This window comes from Sciurus vulgaris (genome assembly GCF_902686455.1).
Source record: "Sciurus vulgaris genome assembly, chromosome: 8".
Classification (NCBI taxonomy): Eukaryota; Metazoa; Chordata; class Mammalia; order Rodentia; family Sciuridae; genus Sciurus; species Sciurus vulgaris.
In genome coordinates this window covers 46450016-46467820 of record NC_136468.1, presented here as the reverse complement: position 1 = coordinate 46467820, position 17805 = coordinate 46450016, and the positions used below count along the sequence as shown (strand labels likewise).

Below are 17805 nucleotides of genomic sequence, written 5' to 3'. Positions count from 1 at the left end.
ACATTTGTGTCATGCCAGGAAAGGAGTATTATATGCTAAGATACTCATTTAAAGGAATTTATACTTGCAGCCAATTTTCTATTTATCCTGTAGGCTAGAAATAAGAGGTGTAGACAAATTTTCAGGTTTCATTTGGTTATGGAGTGACAGTGGTGTTGTAGAATCCCTAATCCACATTAGGCTCTTATTTCATTCTGTTGAGAGTTGCCTGTGTATGTGATTGACCATTATGTCCTCCACAGATAACGAATTTTGACAGGACACAGTAATAGTTTCCTGTGAGTTGCCTTATATGGTGGGAATCATGAGCAAAGAAGCAGTAGTAGTATTTCTTCAAGGCTCCACTACTGAATTAGTTGCATGGTTCAAAGGCTACTAACAGAAAACCAGAACTAGTGAACTTTCCTCTGCTTTGGTTTTCTTACTCAGTTTCTGGGATAATTTAACTGGAAAACCTTCAGTATATTTTTAAAAAATTATTTATTTTTTTATTTTTACAGACTGCGTTTTGATTCATTGTACACAAATGGGGTGCATCATTTCATTTCTGTGGTTGTACATGATGTAGATTCATACTGTTCGTGAAATCATACATGTACGTTGGGTAATAAACATATATGTGCAGGCATCTTTTTGCTATGATGATATCATTTCCTTTTATATGTACAACCAGAAGTGATATAGCTGGATCATCTGGTAGATATTCTAGTTTTTAGCAACCTCTATACTCTTCTTCATTGCGATTATACCAATTTACATTCCTACCAAAAATGTATGAGAATTCCCTTTCTCTACATCTTTGCCTGCTTTTACTCTTTTGTCTTTTTGATAACAGCTGGGGTGAGTTGTTACCTCATTGTGGTTCTGATTTGCATTTCCCTGATGGTTGGTTGTGTTGAATATTTTTTCAAAAATATTTTGGCCATTTGAATTTCATATTTTGAGAAGTGTCTATTCATATCCTTTGCCCATGTTTTTAGTTATATTATTTTTTGTTGAGGTTTTGAGAGTTCTTTATTTTTTCTGGATATTAATCATTAGTCAGATGAGTAGTTTGCAATTTTTTCCCTATTCTGTAAGTTGCCTCTGTGCTATGTTGATTGTTTCCTTAGCTGTGCAGAACTTTTTTAGTCTACTATAATACCATCCATTTTTTGCTTTCTTCCTAAGCCTTTGGAGTCTTATCCAAAAAAATTGTTTCCTAAACCAGTGTTTTCAAGCTTTCTCTTGTTTCCTTCTAGTAGTCTCAGATCTTATAATTAAGTCTTTGGTCCATTTTTAATTGATGGGGCAAGAGATAAGAGTCAAGTTTCAGTCTCCTGCATCTCGATATCTGGTTTCCCCAGTACTATTTACTGAAGAAGCTAGCTATTCTCCAGTTGGCTGCCTGTGATTGACTGAAGCTTGACTGTTTCTGATTGGCTGAACTTGGCTCTTACAAAAAAATATACCAAGTTTGGTTAGGTAGAAAGTCAAAATGTGAGACAGCCTCAGGCTAAAAGCCTCAAGCTTATTTAGTTTAGCAGAATGTATAGTGGCAAGGTAATTATTATCTCCAAGAAAAACTAAAGAAGAGTTTATTCATGGTACTGTCTTTCATATATGTTACATTTATGCAATTAGCCATCTTGATTAATTGTTTGGTTTGTTCACAGTGAATAACTAGAAGTGACAATTTGGAGTGAAATCAGTCTACAAATTTGGGGAATAGAAGGAGAATAAGACAGACTAACATAATTTTTCATAATTTGCTATGCACTGAAACAACATTATCATGTAATCATTACATAGTGTGCTGAAATTACAGGAAAGATGTATAAATATATTGGGAACATAGTTTGAAAAAATGTGTCATGGCTATTAGGAGACAAATGGAAAACAGTAGCTTAGAGTTACTTGTAAGATTAGATTGTAGTTGCCCGGAAAGCTGAGGCAGTGTCTCCAAGAGAACTGTCCTCTGAAAACTTTTTTTTTAAAGCAATCTGTAGATTTATTAGCATTTGAGAAAATTTTTACATATATAAAATAGCTACATTTTATCCTTTCAATAAAAATAAAAGTTAAGTAAAATTGATGTGATTTACTCTAGAGAATATTGATTTTAGTAAAACAGGTTTTACATTATACAGAAGAAAGAATAGAGAAAGGTATGGAAATCCTTAGAACTCCTCTTTGATTGAAATTTGGGGGGGATACTGGGGATTGAACCCAGGGGTGCTTAACCATTGAACCATATCCCCAGCCCTTTTATTTTTTATTTTGAAAAAGGGTCTCACTTAGTTGTTTGGGGTCTCACTAAATTGCTGAGGCTGGCTTTGAACTTGGGATCCTCCTGCCTCAGCCTCCTGAGCTGCTGGTATTACAGGTGTGCACCACCACACCTGACTTTGAGTTTTTTAAGAGATCCCATTACACTTGTTTTATACTGGCAAAATAAGTTTGACTTCAGATTAGGGCATCTAAAAGTGATTTTCCTTGTTTTGTTTCATTTGTTGCTTGCTTGTTTTCATTTTGGCTACTAGTTAACATTCCATTTAGTTCTCTTTAAAAGTTGACTTTGGGATTAAGGAGAACCTTGTTGCCTTTTTATGATATTATGTTTTTCTGATTCAAAAAAAAGGACTTTACAGAATATTTTGTAAAGCAGTATAAGGGAGAAATAAAAATCTCCAAATCATGTTTTATTTGTCCTTACTTGAAGGGTTATGGAAAATAATATTTCTGCAAGAGAGCCCCGAAAGAAAAATGGAGAGAAGTGTGGCTCGGGAGGAGGAAGGGGAAACTAGCCAAGGAAACCTCCCAGCAGATCTTTTCTTGATAATGATGGGTCCTGGGGGAGAGAGGCAGATACTGAATACTGGGCCCTAAATAATGACCTTCTACCATATATAGTGAATAAAGGCTTCTCTGAATCCTTTGAAGTCTGCATCCCGTCCTTTTGCACTTACATTATTATCTTCATTTACTGGGATGAATCAGGGTCTGAATTCTGACAGATTGCAAATTCATTCATTGAAATGGTCAAGTTATCTCTGTTTTTGCAAAATTGAAGAAATTACTATACATATTTCAGTTTTAAATTAGTAGTTTCCCTTGTGAAACAAAATGTTAAGTGAACTGAAAACATGGATTTTGATTGATCAGAACATTTTACATATTGATTCCCTTTCCTGGTAACATGTTCATACCTGGTATTACCAGACATTGAAGGCACATGAATATCCAGGCATGATCTTTTGCTTTCAGGACTTTGCTTTTAAATTCTAATGTAAGAAATTTCAACAATAAGAAGTATGCTATAAAGAATATATGTACTGAATGCCAGAGTATCATAAAACTCTATCATGGAGAAAGTGATGTTTGAGATAAATCTTAAAGGAATATATGTTGATAGATGCACAGACAAGCACAGAATATTGGTGCTTTGTAATGACGGTGGTTAAATAAGGAGCCAGATGGTGAAGGATCTTGTACAATAGTAAAAGTAATAATCACTGTTTTTGCAATTTGAAGAATCACATGCATATCTGAAAGTTATTAAGCTTAGCCAGTGATAAATAAGGAATTTTATGACTATGTATCTTTCTCCACTACAGTGTCTTGCTTTTAAGAGGATCCAAATTCTCATTTGCCTAATCCAGACATTCCCACTTGGAAATGCTTGGTAACAATTTATTCAGTACTTTTTTCCTTGCCAAGGTGTTTAAAGAGGGGTATGCTCAAGAGGCTGAATTATTCAGCTTTGTGCTTTTATTGTGCCCCCTCATTTTTTAAACCTTTTAAAAATGTTTCTCAATTTTTGTTCCTTCTTTTTCCTGTTCTATTTTAAAATTATGAGTAAATGTTCAAAATTGTTAAAATATGCTTAATCATATAGTCTTTAGTAAATTATTTTTAATTTTTTTAGCTTAATTATACATATATGTTTTCTTGGTAATTTAAAATATGATTGTGATAACGCTGAAGTGTCTCATTTGGTTCATTAACATAAAATCTAAATGTAGAGAATAACTGAGGACATGGTATATTTTTGTTAAAATTTTTCTTTCAGAAACAAAGTGTCACAATGTAATAATAATTTGCTTTGAATCATGGCATGCAACCCCAAATTGGACTGTGACATACCAATTTCATATGTGATTTTTACCCCCATTTTTTGTGATACTGGGAATTGAGCTCAGGACCTTCTGCATACTGGGCAAATGCTCTACCCCAGCCTCTCACCAGTTCTTTTTATTTTGAGACAGGTTCTCTTGCCTGTGTTGGCCTCAAGTTTGTGATCTTAGTCCCTGAGCCTCTTGAGTAGCTAGCTGGGATTTAGGTATGTACCCAGTTTCTGTGAGGTTTTAAAAGATACTTAGTTTGATGTAGTAACTCACTTGATCTTTTAATAGATTGCTCTGGAGAATGTCTGAGAATTACGTAGATGCTGTGGAGTTTTTTTGATAACTGCCAGAATATGAATTAATAATTTGTTAGAAACCATACTGCTCATTTTATTTTCTTGATAATTCTTTGAAGATTTTCTAAACTCATTGCATCAAAGCATAATTCGAATTTTTTTTAAGTAATCTGTTTGTTTTTTCTTTTTTGAAATTTGGAATTATCCTGCCTTATAAATGAACAGGTTTTTCTGCTCTTTTGCCTGTGATTTTAACTTTTTTAAAGGTAATATTTGCAATCTGTACACATGGAATATTTACTTTTTGCCATTTGTGGCAGCTGTATTCTCCAGTATTGCTGTTTTCTTTCCTTTTCCCCTTCTAGATTGACATTTTCTCCCCGCTTCTATACTTGTGTGTAGAAAATCTGTCTACATCCTTTCTCAGAAAGTCTCAGAAGCCCTACTAAATGATCATGGGCACATTATTTCTTTCCTGGTTAGAGATAATTGAGTATGGGACAAACACTTAGTATAAACTTTATCTATGAGAATTTGGAATTGGTTGGGAATGGAGGACCTGGTTTGTAAGGTAGGACTCCTTGATTTGTTAGGTGTTGTGAATAGGGGTGGAGGTCAATAATTTGGATCAGGTAAACACATGAGCAACTAAACTCTGATAGCAGAGATAATCCCTATTCCAAACATAATCTTTCATTTCTTTTTTTCATTGTAATTGGGTTGAAACCCTTATTAAGAATTTAATATCTCTATGTAGATTAGTGCTTCTATCTAACTCTTCCGTGATTCTATTAGATTCTAAAATTTGTCAAGTTTTAAATTTTTTTTGTATCATGTAGTGCGGTTAATTTTGGTACTAATTTTACTGAACAATTTCCTTATTCTAACTTGTGTAATGACTCGTTAGGTTTTGTTGATTAATTTTAGGGAAATCATCATTTCTCTTTTCAATAGTTCGATTTGTTTCATGTCTTACTCATTTGCTTCATTGTTTCATGCTAACCACCTCTTCATACTTTGAAAGAAATCATATAAATACTTCATTCATTTTGTTCTTAAGAGTTTTTGTTCAATTCTTATAGGAGTTAGATAATTGGCAGTGAGGTAGCATTTGAAAAATACAAAGTCAAAGAGTTGACTATTCTGTGATGTAAGTTGAAATCTTCCTTCTAAAGATGAAATTTCTAAAGTGTTTTCTCAATTGTGTGCTTTGAAAAATATTTTCATTAATCTCTAGGATGAACTATATAGTATGTAGTATTTTCCACATACACCTAAGTAGAGGTTGTCTTTTCAGAAGGAAGAGCATTTAGTGAGATTAGAGCTCCCTGAAAGATACTTTGGAAAAGTTGTATTCCAGAATTGCAACTGATACTCAAAATCAGCAGTGGATAAAACTACTGATATCTTTGCCTAAGTTGAGGCTGTGTGCTAGGGGTGTAGCTCAGTAGTAGAGTGCTTGATGCCCTAGCATGTGTTAGACCCTGGTTTTGAGCCCCAGCATCTAAAACAAAAACAAAAACCCAAAACAACAATAAACAGACTGTAACACAAGCAGTTATCATATCATCATTGCTTTGCACTTACAGTTTTAAAAAAGACCAATATTGTTTAAGAACATCCTTCATGAAACAATAAACATTAATTTTTTTAAACAGGGACCTTTGAGTATGTGTCTAAAATTCTATGGGAAGTACTCAAATTACTTCTGCCTTTTACTGAAATGTGATGCTTATTTGAGTAAAAGCACTTGTGCAAATATTTGAGTAGCAAGCTAAATAACACACTTTTTTTTTTTTCTTTTCATTTTACCCCCTTTAACTGACAGTTGTTTTTCAGACTTGGGTATTTGCAGACATTTTCTTTAGAATTAATGGAGTGATTCTATCAGTTCAAGTAAAACAACTATTTCTTGCCAAAGGTAACATTTTCACTTGAAAGCTCAAATTAGAACTTTGTAAAAATTTCTCTCCACCACTATAAGATTTACAAATATGATATAATCTTAAATTGTGGATCTTTGTAAAAATCTAGAAGATGAGGTATTGTACATGGTAGCTTTCAGTGTGACATTATGCCTTTACTACCTTACGAGTGGGTTTTGGTAAATGTTTGGATAACATTCATTTATTAATCACGAAAATTATAATTACTGAGCACTGTCTTTGTTTCCAAGTACTATGCTAGATGAAGGAAATTTGGTAATGAAAAAAATGTATTCCTGTTTTTCATGGACTTTTCTAGTGGGGGAAACAAAGTAATTCTGATTAGGCTAAGTACCAGGCAGGAAATCTGGATACTAAGACTAGCAGGCTAAATAGACGAGTGAGAAAGACCTCTCCATGGAAGAGACATTTAACCTGATATCTGAGAGAGAAACAGCAGTCAACCATGAGAAGAACATTCCAGGGAAGGGGAAGAATACTCATAAAGACATTATAAATGCAAGGAGAATTAGAACTCTGTGGTGTTTCATGGCCTGGACAAGTACCTTTTAAAAATACTAACAGTTTGTCATGTAATTCTAACCATAATCCTCTTAGGTAGGCAGTGCAGATCTCATTATTGTCCTGTAACTGTTTGGTAGTTCTAGTAAAGATGTCCTGATAATTAGAATGCTGGATCACAGTTTTTATCATTTTTAACTACCCTGTGTGAATGCATCATTGTATCATCGGCTTAATATCTACAGCATAATGAACTTTATAAAACTTACTGATGCAAATCATATCTTTAGAGAAAAATTGAAGTTGCTGTATAAAGCATCAAGTGTACAGTCTGTTTACCTCAGTGGTTTTTGAAATGATCAGGAAAATATAATTTTAAAATTAGTTTTATGCCAGGCAGTGATGATATACTCCTGTATTCCCAGCAACTCAGGAGGCTAAGGCAGGAGGATCGCCAAGTTCAAAGCCAGTCTCAGCAACTTAGAGAGACCCTGTCCTAAAATAAAATAAAATAAAAAAGAGCTTTGGATGTGACTCTGGTTAAATGACCCTCAGTTTAATCTCTGGTACCAAAATAATTTTACAGTTACATAAGATACTAACCTTTACAATGATGTTAAGCTTCTAGGGAATTTTGGATGAATTTCATAAATAAGAATGTACTTATTTGCACTGATTTCTTATTTTTGACATTGTCATATTCCTTTTGTATATGTCTAATGTCGAGGACATACAGAATTCATAGTAGAAAAAGTAGAGAGTATTTGAGAGTCACATCTTCTCTAACATTTACTTATTCTGCTTCCTTAGCCAAGAACTTTCCATGTTTTTGCTTTTATTCCAGATTTTTTTTCTTTCTTTCTTTTTTTTTTTAAATTCCCCCTCTGTACTGTAAGTAGCAACTAATACCTTTCTTCCTCAATCCTAGAGTCACAGATGAATCCTGAGTTTGGTTTACTGCAATGGGCAGAGAAACCTGGGGAACTTGACTCCAGAGAGGCTCTGGCTTCATGGTCACCTGAGAAATACACTTATTGGTGGCACTTGTATTATTTTCTATCCTTGTTTGTATTCTATGAATTTAAGTATTTAAGAGTTGAGAAATAACATTTATTTGCTATCTCGTGCTATAAAAATGGATAATCTATCCTCAGTGACTTGAAAATCATAAAACCTGGTCATAAAAGAGCCAAGAAACCAAATTTATTTCATTGCAACAGATTCCTTTTTTCTAGAATATGAATTGTCTGTATTAAGGACTTGGGCAGATGTGCTTCAAATCCCCAAAGTGCCTTTGCATTTAGTTATTATAATTTGGGTAACTTTCAGCTTTCTTGTGGAGGAGGGTGTTTTTGTGTTTTTGCTCTACAAGGAGACCTGACATTTTTAATCAGTTCTCTAGGGAAAGTTTGACTAAGTGCTGCAAATTTAAATTTATTGGTTCAGTGTTACTGAATAGAATCTTATGATAATTGAATAAAATTGGGAGAAAGGTATTTGTTTCTTTCTAGATTTAATAATTGTCCTTCTGTTTGGAAGTTTACATGGAAGGACTTGAAATAATTCATCAAATTTATGAAAACAATTACTATTTTAGCTTTCTAGCAGATTGTGAGAAGGGCAACACATGCTTTAATCTTTTTTATTCTTTTGGGGAGATTGTTAAAAAATTTATGTAATTTAAAAGAAAGCTAGGTTTCTTTAGACTAATTCTGATTATGTGTTAGCATTTTTATGAACTAATCTGAAATGTAATGAAATGTCAGGTTTTTAAATGGGACAGGGGGTACATAGAGAATATAATTCGAGAAAAGTTCTAACTTAAAACCATTGGTTTTGTTGGTTAAAAAAAAATCCATGCTTTTAAAAATACATGGAGTAAATAAAGGAGGAAAGATTTATTTTGACTCATGGCTTCAGAGGTTATAATTCTTGATCAGCTGGCTTCTTTGTTTTGGGTCTGTGGTAAGGCAGAACATCATGGCAGAAGGGCATGGCAGAGCAGAACTGCTCACATAGGGCAGCCGGGTAGCAGAGAGAGAGAGGAAGGAAGGATCTAGGGACAAGATAGAGTTCCCAAGGGCATGTCCCCAGTGACCCATTTCCTTCAACTAGGTCCTACTTCCTATAGTTTCTACTACCTCCCACTAGTCCATTCAACTCTGAATCCATCAATGGACTGATTGATGGATGAGTTCAGAGCCCTCATGATCCAGTCACTTCCCAAAAGCACCACCTCTGAACTTAGCTACATTGGGAACAAAGCATTCAACACATGAACCTTTGGGGGACTTTCCAGATCCAAACCTTAACAACTATTAAAAGGAGGCCTATGAAAAACATGTTTTCCTAAATATGACCTAGTGTGTGTGTGAAGCAACTATCCTTTTATTTACTCAGTTTGTCAGTTTGGGTTTTTATATGTTGTGATTTTACAATTAAATGTTTCTATTTTGGGGTTTTCAAGAAACCAAGGAAAGAAAATACTAGATGTGATTAAAAAATTAGAACCTGAGTTTGGTTATTTCTTATAGTTAAATTAATTAATTTTAGCTGGCAAATTGATTTGATTCTTATTGTTAGGACAAATTCTGAAAAACCAGAGCTTCAACTTATTCATTTCAAAGTCTTTCTCCTGTAATTTCTCTTCTCCCAGCTTTCTCACCATTTAATTATGTACGTCTTTATTATTTAAAATTTTAGAATAGCAAGGAGGTAAAGGTGTTCAGGACAAAATGTGAAAGACCACCCACCCAAGTTTTGTGACCATCCTTATAGCCTACTTTCACATAAATATTCTGTTGCATATAAATTTTTACACATTTTAAAGCCTAAAAAAGCATTGTATTTACATAATATCCTGTAAGTTGATTTTCTAATTTGTCTTGGGAACTCTGTCAATACATTCTTGACTACTCTTTTTAACTATCACATACTGTTCCATAGTATAGATGTACCACAGTTAATTTGACCAATTTCTTATCTTTCTATATAGATAAATTTAAGATATGAATGGGGGCCAGTAACTTTTCTTTCCTGATATTCCTTTTATTCATGCTTGGCAGCTCAATTCTCTGAAATCCATGAATTTATTTTCTATGATTTTCTTGCTTTCTATGTCTCTATCCCACATTCAAATCCTATTCTCTTGTTGCCAATTCTCTTCCTTATTGGCACTTGGAGAATTCATGGCACAGATTTGTTCTTAAGAACAGTCTCAATTTTTGTGTGCCAGCTGTATAAGGAGTTTTATTTGATTCTAGCCTGTGGGGAAAATAGCACAAATCTAGCAACTTACATTATGAATACAAATGCTAATTTAATGGCACACAAATTTAGTTAAATTAAGGTTCACTGTGATAGAGTGATGATTCTGAAATCTTATTCTTTTACTGAGGAAATTCCCATAAAACCTATGTAAGACTCTGTCTTACATACTTAAGGAAAAATGCTAGGAAATTTAAGAAAAACTGCTGGTAAATTTAAATGTAGACTTTTTAAATTAAAGAACCTTAATATGTTTTCTAATGACCACTTTTAGAGTGGCAGAAGAAACAGTGAAATGGTTAATTGGTAGCAGGAGAGAATGAGGATCAAAGGGGATTAACAAGAACTATAATGAACAAAGCAGATAATCATTGTAACTGCATTATAATATTAAAAGTATCAAGATTGAGCAAAGATACCTTCAAAACTAACTGGTTTTATTCTTTGAATCTTGATGAATCCACAAAAAACATTTTTTAGGTATGTTTTAGAAAATGAGATTACAAAAAACAGACAATATTTGAATCTGAAGAAACTTTTATTTTCTTCACCGATTCACAAAAAATAAAATTTTACTTTGAAGGTGCTTTGTATTCCTTACTGAAACTAATAATTGAAAGTTATGATTTTCAGGTCAATAAAGCAATATATTAAAGAGTTACATGCCTATGGTTAGACAGGGGAGGGTTAGCCCCTTAGGACTTATCATGTTTTTTAGATAAGAAATTTCAAATCCATAGTTGGAATTTATAAGTGATTGAAATAGTTTCAGATTAGTATTTATACATAGTTAATTCTGTTGATTTATATTTCTGATTTTAAGTTATGTGCATTATGTATATATACATACATACTTTTAAGAAACTAATGGGAAAAATATCAAACATATATGCATGTTCAGAGAACACAGTGAATCACCATGCATACATCACTTGACTGCAACATTTATCAGTTCATGGCTAATCTTGTTTTATCTATAACTCTGCCCCTTTTCTCCATATCATTTTAAAGCAAGTCCGAAACATAATTTTATTTACAGATGCTTCAATATCTATCCCTAACAGAAACTCTTTTAAATTAACCATAATACTGTTACAGGTCAAATATCCCTTATCTGTTAAGGGATATTATCTGTTACGCTTGGGCCCAGAAGTGTTTCAGAATTTTTTAAAATTTTGGTTTGCATAGACTTTACCAGTTGAGCATCCCTAATCTGAATTCTGAAATGTTCCCAAACCTGAAACTTTTGAGCATTTTGGATTTTCATATTGGGAATGCTCAGTATGTATTATGACTTTAAAATTAGTAATAATTCTTTTATTTTTGGCAGTACTTGGAGATTGAACCCAGAACCTTGTACCTATAAGGCGAGTTCTCTTCCACTTGGCTGCAAACCCAGCCTACAGTAATTCTTAAAGTTTTTGATTGAATAAGAATTACATGGATACATTGTAATTCATTGAACTCTCAGATCTTTTAAAATTTTTCATTTTTAGATTTTTGAGTTAATTTTAGACTTAGTTTCAAAGATAGTACAGAATTCCCATACCCTTTGCCAGCTTCTCCCCATGTTAATACCTTACAAAGCTATAGTAGGATGATTAGAACTAAGAAATTAACATTGATGCATTAATTTTAACTAAATTAGAAAATATATTTAGTTTCAACAGATTTGCACTATGCTCGTTTGCTGTTCCAGGGTTTAATCCAAGATCCCACATCATATTCATTTGTCAAGTTGCCTTTATTTGCTCTAATCTGATAAAGTTCCTTAGTCTTTCCTCATGTCTCATGACCTGAGAAATACTGATCAGTTATTTTTATGAGTCTCCAATAATTTAGGTTTATCTTATGTTTTAGATTGATTTATATTATTGGGAGGAAAACTACAGAGGTGATAACACCATTTTCAGTGCCTAATGATCAGGGGCTTATGATGGCAACATCACTTACTAATGGTGATATTTTTCTTGATCATCTGGTTGAGGTGTATCCTTCAGATTTCTTCATTGTAATGTTGATATTTTTCCTTTATTACTTGTGTAGTTTTAAAGTTTTCCTTTAAAACTTAGTTTTCCATAATCTGAATTTTGCTGGTTACACTCCCATGGTTATGTGTAATACTTTACTTTGCCTTCTGTATTTCCTATTAGTTAATGGAGTAGAGGCTCATTAAGTACAGGTTTATTTTTGGTATAGGTAAAATATACTTCAGTCAGGAGGCACATAACCTTTGGTTGTTTCTTCTTTTATGTTATTCATTGAAATGATCTATTGATCTTTCTGCCATTTACCCACGGTTGCACTTTCCCTTTTCACTTTCCAATTGCTGTGGGTATTCCAAACTGTCCTTTGATTGCTCATTAGGGACTCTGCAGGCTACTATCCAAGTTCTAATCTTCTTTCAGCACCCAAAGAATCTTCCTTCAGACAAAAAGAGAAGAATGAGAATCTACCCTGATGTCCTCTGCTGTCCTTCAAAGAGTCAATTCCTTTCCTATTTCTGTCCAACTTGTGTCTTTGGATTATTGTTTTATTATGTACTGTGTACCAGAGTTTACAATGCTATCTGCAAGAGGGTTCTGATGAGAGTTACTCTACCTTTAACAGAAATGGAGCTCCTTGCATGTCCTTTTTCTATTACAAAAATATAAAAATGGTTAGAATGGTGGATGTTTTCTTCACCCACAGAGAAACACTGTGAATATTAAGCAATAACACCCATTCCACCTCCTCCCAGCACCGGATAATTTTTGTTTTACCTTGTTTCTATGAATTTGCCTATTGTAGATATTTCACATAATTGAAATAATACTTGCCCTTTTGTATCTGGCTTATTTAACTTAGCGTGATGCTTTTAAGGTACATCCATATTTTAGCTTGTATCAGAATTTCATTCCTTTATATGGATAAAAAATATTTCGTTGTGAGTCTGTTCATGATTTATCTGTTGATGGGCACTTGCCTTGTTTCTACGTATTGGCTCTTGTGAATAATGCTGCTCTGACATTTTTTATACAAATAAATACCTGTTTGCATTCCTGTTTTCTGAAATTTTGAGAATTTATCTGAGTATATTTTACTTTTGAAGAACTTCCAAAGTCTTTGCTGCAGTGGCTATATCATTTTACATTCTCACTATGCTAACACGTTTTTTTCTGGCTTGTCATAGTAGCCCTCCTAGGTGTGAAGTTGTATCTCTTCGTACTGTTTCCTTGATGACAATGTTGACTATCTAGAAAAATATTTATTGTAGTCTTTTGCCATGTTTAATTGTGTATCTTGTTGATAAGTTACAGTTTTTTGTGTATTCTGGATATAAAACTTACCAAGTATGTGATCTGCAAATATTTTTTTCATTCTGTTTTATCTTTTATGCACAAAAGTTTTTACTTTTGATGATAACAATTTTACTTATTGTTTTGTTGCTCAGACTGTTGGTGTCATTTGTAAGAACCAATTGCCAAATCAAAGATCACAAATATTTACCTGTACTGTTTTTCCTAAGAGTTTTATAATTTTACCTCATATTTAGACCTTTGATTCATTTTGACTTAGTTTTTATATGGTAGAAAGAATCCAACTCCACCCTTTTGCCTATGGAAATTCAATTTTTCCATAACCATTTGTTAAAGTCTACTCCCCTATGGAGTAGACTTGACACCCTTGTTGGAAATCAGTGGAGCTATATGTTTTATAGGTTTATTTCTGGGTTATTGGCTCAGTTCTCTTGGTGTTGTATGTCTGTCCTAATGCCCATTCCATGCAGTTTTGAAATTGCACAGGTGTGAATCCTCCAGTTTTGTTCTTGTTCAATATTGTTTTGTGTATTAAAGCCCCTTTTATATTTGTGAATTTGAGAATTGGCCTTATCATTTCTATAAATGAATAACTTAAATTCGCTTTTTTAGATTCACCCATGTTGGTATGTAGATATTTAGTTCAGTTGCTGTTCTTGTTAGTCCATTGTTTGAATAAATTTCCATGTATTTGTCCTTTCTCCTTTTGAAGTATGGATAGATTGTTTCCAGTATTTTGCTTTAACAAGCAATGCTCCAGTGAACATGTTTGTGCATGGCACTTATTCACATGTTTGAAAACTTCTTTAGGATAGTTCTCAATCAGGGGCGATTTTGCCTGCCAATGTTTGGGGCCTTTGACAATGTTTAGGGCCTTTTTCATTATAAAGATTAAGGGAAGGGATGCTACTGGCATCTAGTGGTTGGAGAATAAGATCCTGTGAAACACAGTAATAAAGAAAAAGCTCCCACCCACTCCACAACAAAGAATACCCAAATTATCCAAAAATTTCAGTAGTGCCAATATTGAGAAACACTGCCCTGAAGCATATACTTGGAAGTGGAAATGCTGAGCCATATGGTATGCGCAATATTGTTATGTTATGAAGTGGATTTCTGGATAGTATGAAGAAAACATGATTTTTAATACAAGTGAAAGTTTGGAATTAGAATTAAAACTGCTTCAGTGATGCTAGCAATCTAGCATTTATAAACAATTTAGGTGTCATAAACCAGATTGGATAGTAGCATTATTCAGAATAAACCAGTTCATTCACTTACCCAGCATATACCTATAATCTTTATTATTTATTTATTTTTAGTTGTTGATGAACCTTTATTTTGTTTATTTATATGCAGTGCTGAGAATCAAACCCAGTGCCTCATACATGCTAGGCAAGTGTTCTACCACTGAGCCACAACCCCAGTCCTACATGTAATCTTTAACTTAATGAAATGAAATACATGAAATGAAATCTTCCTGTCAGTTAGAAGATTAATTTTGAGTAAGAGTCTGTTTTAAAAATGATACTGAAAAAAGGAGTAGTTGAATATTAGATTGAACTTGCTAAGAGTAAAATGATACCATGAAAAATATAGATTTTTTTCCCTGACAGAGGTGGTTGTTAAATATTGAAGGCTAAAAGGATAAAAAATTTCTTTCTCTAGCATTTTAACTTTTTAATTGAAGATAGGGAAATAGACAATTTTGAGACCCACTTTTAAGCCTATAAGATCCATGGACCCTCTTTGAAATACTAATGAAAGCTGTGGTCCTGAAGTATGTGTATACTTGTGTATCTACAGTTTTGCTTATGGTTTTGGCTGGTACATGCTTGCTTCCAATGCCCATCCATGGGATCCCACCCTACACACACTTACACCATGGATTTGTAGCTAAGGAATTTTCCTAAAAGCCTGTGCTAAAAATAACCTGTGTTTGAAGTTATCAGTAAATTATTAGTAAAGATTTACTAAATTATTAGTAAAAATATGACTATTTATATCTTAGGTAAATGCAGAAAATTTAGTGATGGAGGAGAATGGGTGACTTGGAATTAGAATTCATTAAGCCCTTCATGATTAAATAAGTAAACATCAATCTTATTTTAATTTTATATCTATAACTTTCAATTTTCTTTTTTCTAGGTATATGCAGCAGTATTGTGGCAACAAGCTAATGAATACAGACAAAATTCAAGTGAAAAAGCATGTTTTGGCACCTCCCTCCCAGAAGAAAAACTTAATGACTTTCGTGATGAGCAAATTGGACAGTTACAGGAGCTGATGCGAGAAACTACTAAACCCAACAGGCAATTTAGTATCACTGAGTCTATAAAACCAAAATTTTAGTAAATACAGTAAAGTTTAACAAAACATGTAAAATTCAGAACTTCTTAATCATTAGCTTTTTCAAGTTATTATTTCAGTCTTAAGTATTTTATTTTTGGCTGATATGGATGGATCAGGATTACCAGCAGACAGCTAAAAACTTTAGGACATTTTTGGAATAACAGTATTTATTGAATGGAATTTCATTTTTTGGATTAAATGAGAAAGACTCTAAAATGGTCAAACTTTGAAATATTATTGAGAACTTTTTGTTTTAAATGCTGTTGTTCAAGCATTAGCCTCAGTGATTTTCTTTTACTACATTAGTTAAGTATATCATAATGACAAATGTAGAATTCCAACAAGTTTATCATATTGTCATTCTGAAAGTATGACAAGTATTTCTACTCTAATAATTGCATACATGATTATTCTGCATGTCTCCTTCTGACTCATTGTTCACAATGAAAGATTAAATAGAAGATTTAATATTCAATATTATCATTTGCATAGTAGATTATACAAAGTATTATACTGTTTCTACAGTATTTATAACAAATGACCCTTCAAATAATTTGTAGTTACTTTGAGAATCTCATTTATTGCCTAATGGTTGGGGAGTTTAAAAACACAAGTTTTTCTCATAAATTGATTTATACATTTTTAAAAATACACATTAAAATTCTGCATATGCCAAGCATCATTCTGGATATGGAGAATACAGCAGTTATCAAATACAAAAAGTCTACTCCCATGCCATGGATTTGCTCAAAAGAATGGTGTAGTGACATTATGCAAACTTAGGGTCTAGGCCTCAGAACCTAGCACACCTCCTTGGCACCACTGGGAACCTGCCCAACTGCCATGTTAAGCCTGAGCTGACCCTCTAGACTATCAGATCAGATCTTGGGAAGCATAGTGAGCCACCCTACCCAAATCCACCTAGACCTGGCTTTCAGGCAATAGCAGATACATAAGTGAACCCAGTTAAATTTAGGTTTACAAGGAATTTTTAAGGACCCAAGAAATTTTCTGATAAGTAAGAAGATGTAATTTGTAGAATTTTCACAAAATATTAGATTTCTTTTTTAATTGGTGGCAGACTGTGTTCATCTGAGCAGTGTTAAAACTAAAACTTTTTTAGGTAAAATAGAAAAAGCATTTTTAGATGCATCTGGGAATTAGCAGTATTCTAAAAGACTACGTAATTCTAAGACCAGTATTACTAAGTGAAACTGCTGCAGCCTCTTTGCCCTGGGGTGAATTTCAGGTTTGATTTAGTTTGTTCTTAGGAATACTGTGGGCAAAAAACAACTTAGAGACCCACTGAAGTGGAGTCATAAGATACACGTTTTCCACAAAAGCCAGGACCCTAAGGAATATACCGTCAGAGTAAGAGTAAGCCAAAAGATAAACCTGCTCCAGTATTTGTACAGAGTTGTAGGCTATCCTAAATTCAAGTCATCTCTGTACTAAAACAGCTTAAGTAATGAGTTTATATAAAATGGTCCCAGAATAAATACCTGACAGATTTAAATAAATTTTTGAAGTATACTCAAGGAAACTCGAGGAAAGTTAGCACTGTAACTAAGACAATAGAGACAGACCCCTAGAAAACCCAGAAATTAGAACTAAACATATTTTATAATTGTTATGGTTGAAATATTAGTTGTTGCCCAAAAGCTCATGTGAGACAATTAAAAAAAAATCTTAGAGGTAAAATGATTGGATCATGAGAGCCTTAACCTGATCAGTGCATTAATCCCCTAACTGGGATTAATCGGATGGTAACTATAGGCAGGTAGGGAATGGATGGAAAAGGTGAGTCCCTGGGGTCATGCTTTTTGGGTGTATATTTTGTCCATGGTGAGGGAGTCTGTCTGCTTCCTGGTGCAATGTTCCCAGCTGCTTTTTTCTACCACATCCTTCTGCCATTATGTTCTGCCTCACCTTGGGCCCCAAAGGAGTCATCTGTCTATAGACTAAGACCTCTGAAACCATGAGCCCCCAAAGAAATTTTTCTTCCTGTAATTTTTTTTGTCAGATGTTTTGGTCACAG

The 17805-nt window shown here is 33.5% G+C and overlaps 1 protein-coding gene across 1 annotated transcript in view; it reads left to right on the top strand.

The window, feature by feature from the left end:
- The window catches only part of SDHAF3 (succinate dehydrogenase complex assembly factor 3), a 43794-nt gene extending 26727 nt beyond the window's left edge, over positions 1 to 17067 (top strand). Inside the window, exon 2 of the mRNA XM_079150691.1 lies at positions 15564 to 17067. Within this exon, the coding sequence (XP_079006817.1) occupies positions 15564 to 15767 (204 nt within the window). The 3' untranslated portion in view covers positions 15768 to 17067. The remainder of the gene's footprint in view (positions 1 to 15563) is intronic.
- The last annotated feature ends 738 nt before the right edge of the window (positions 17068 to 17805 follow it).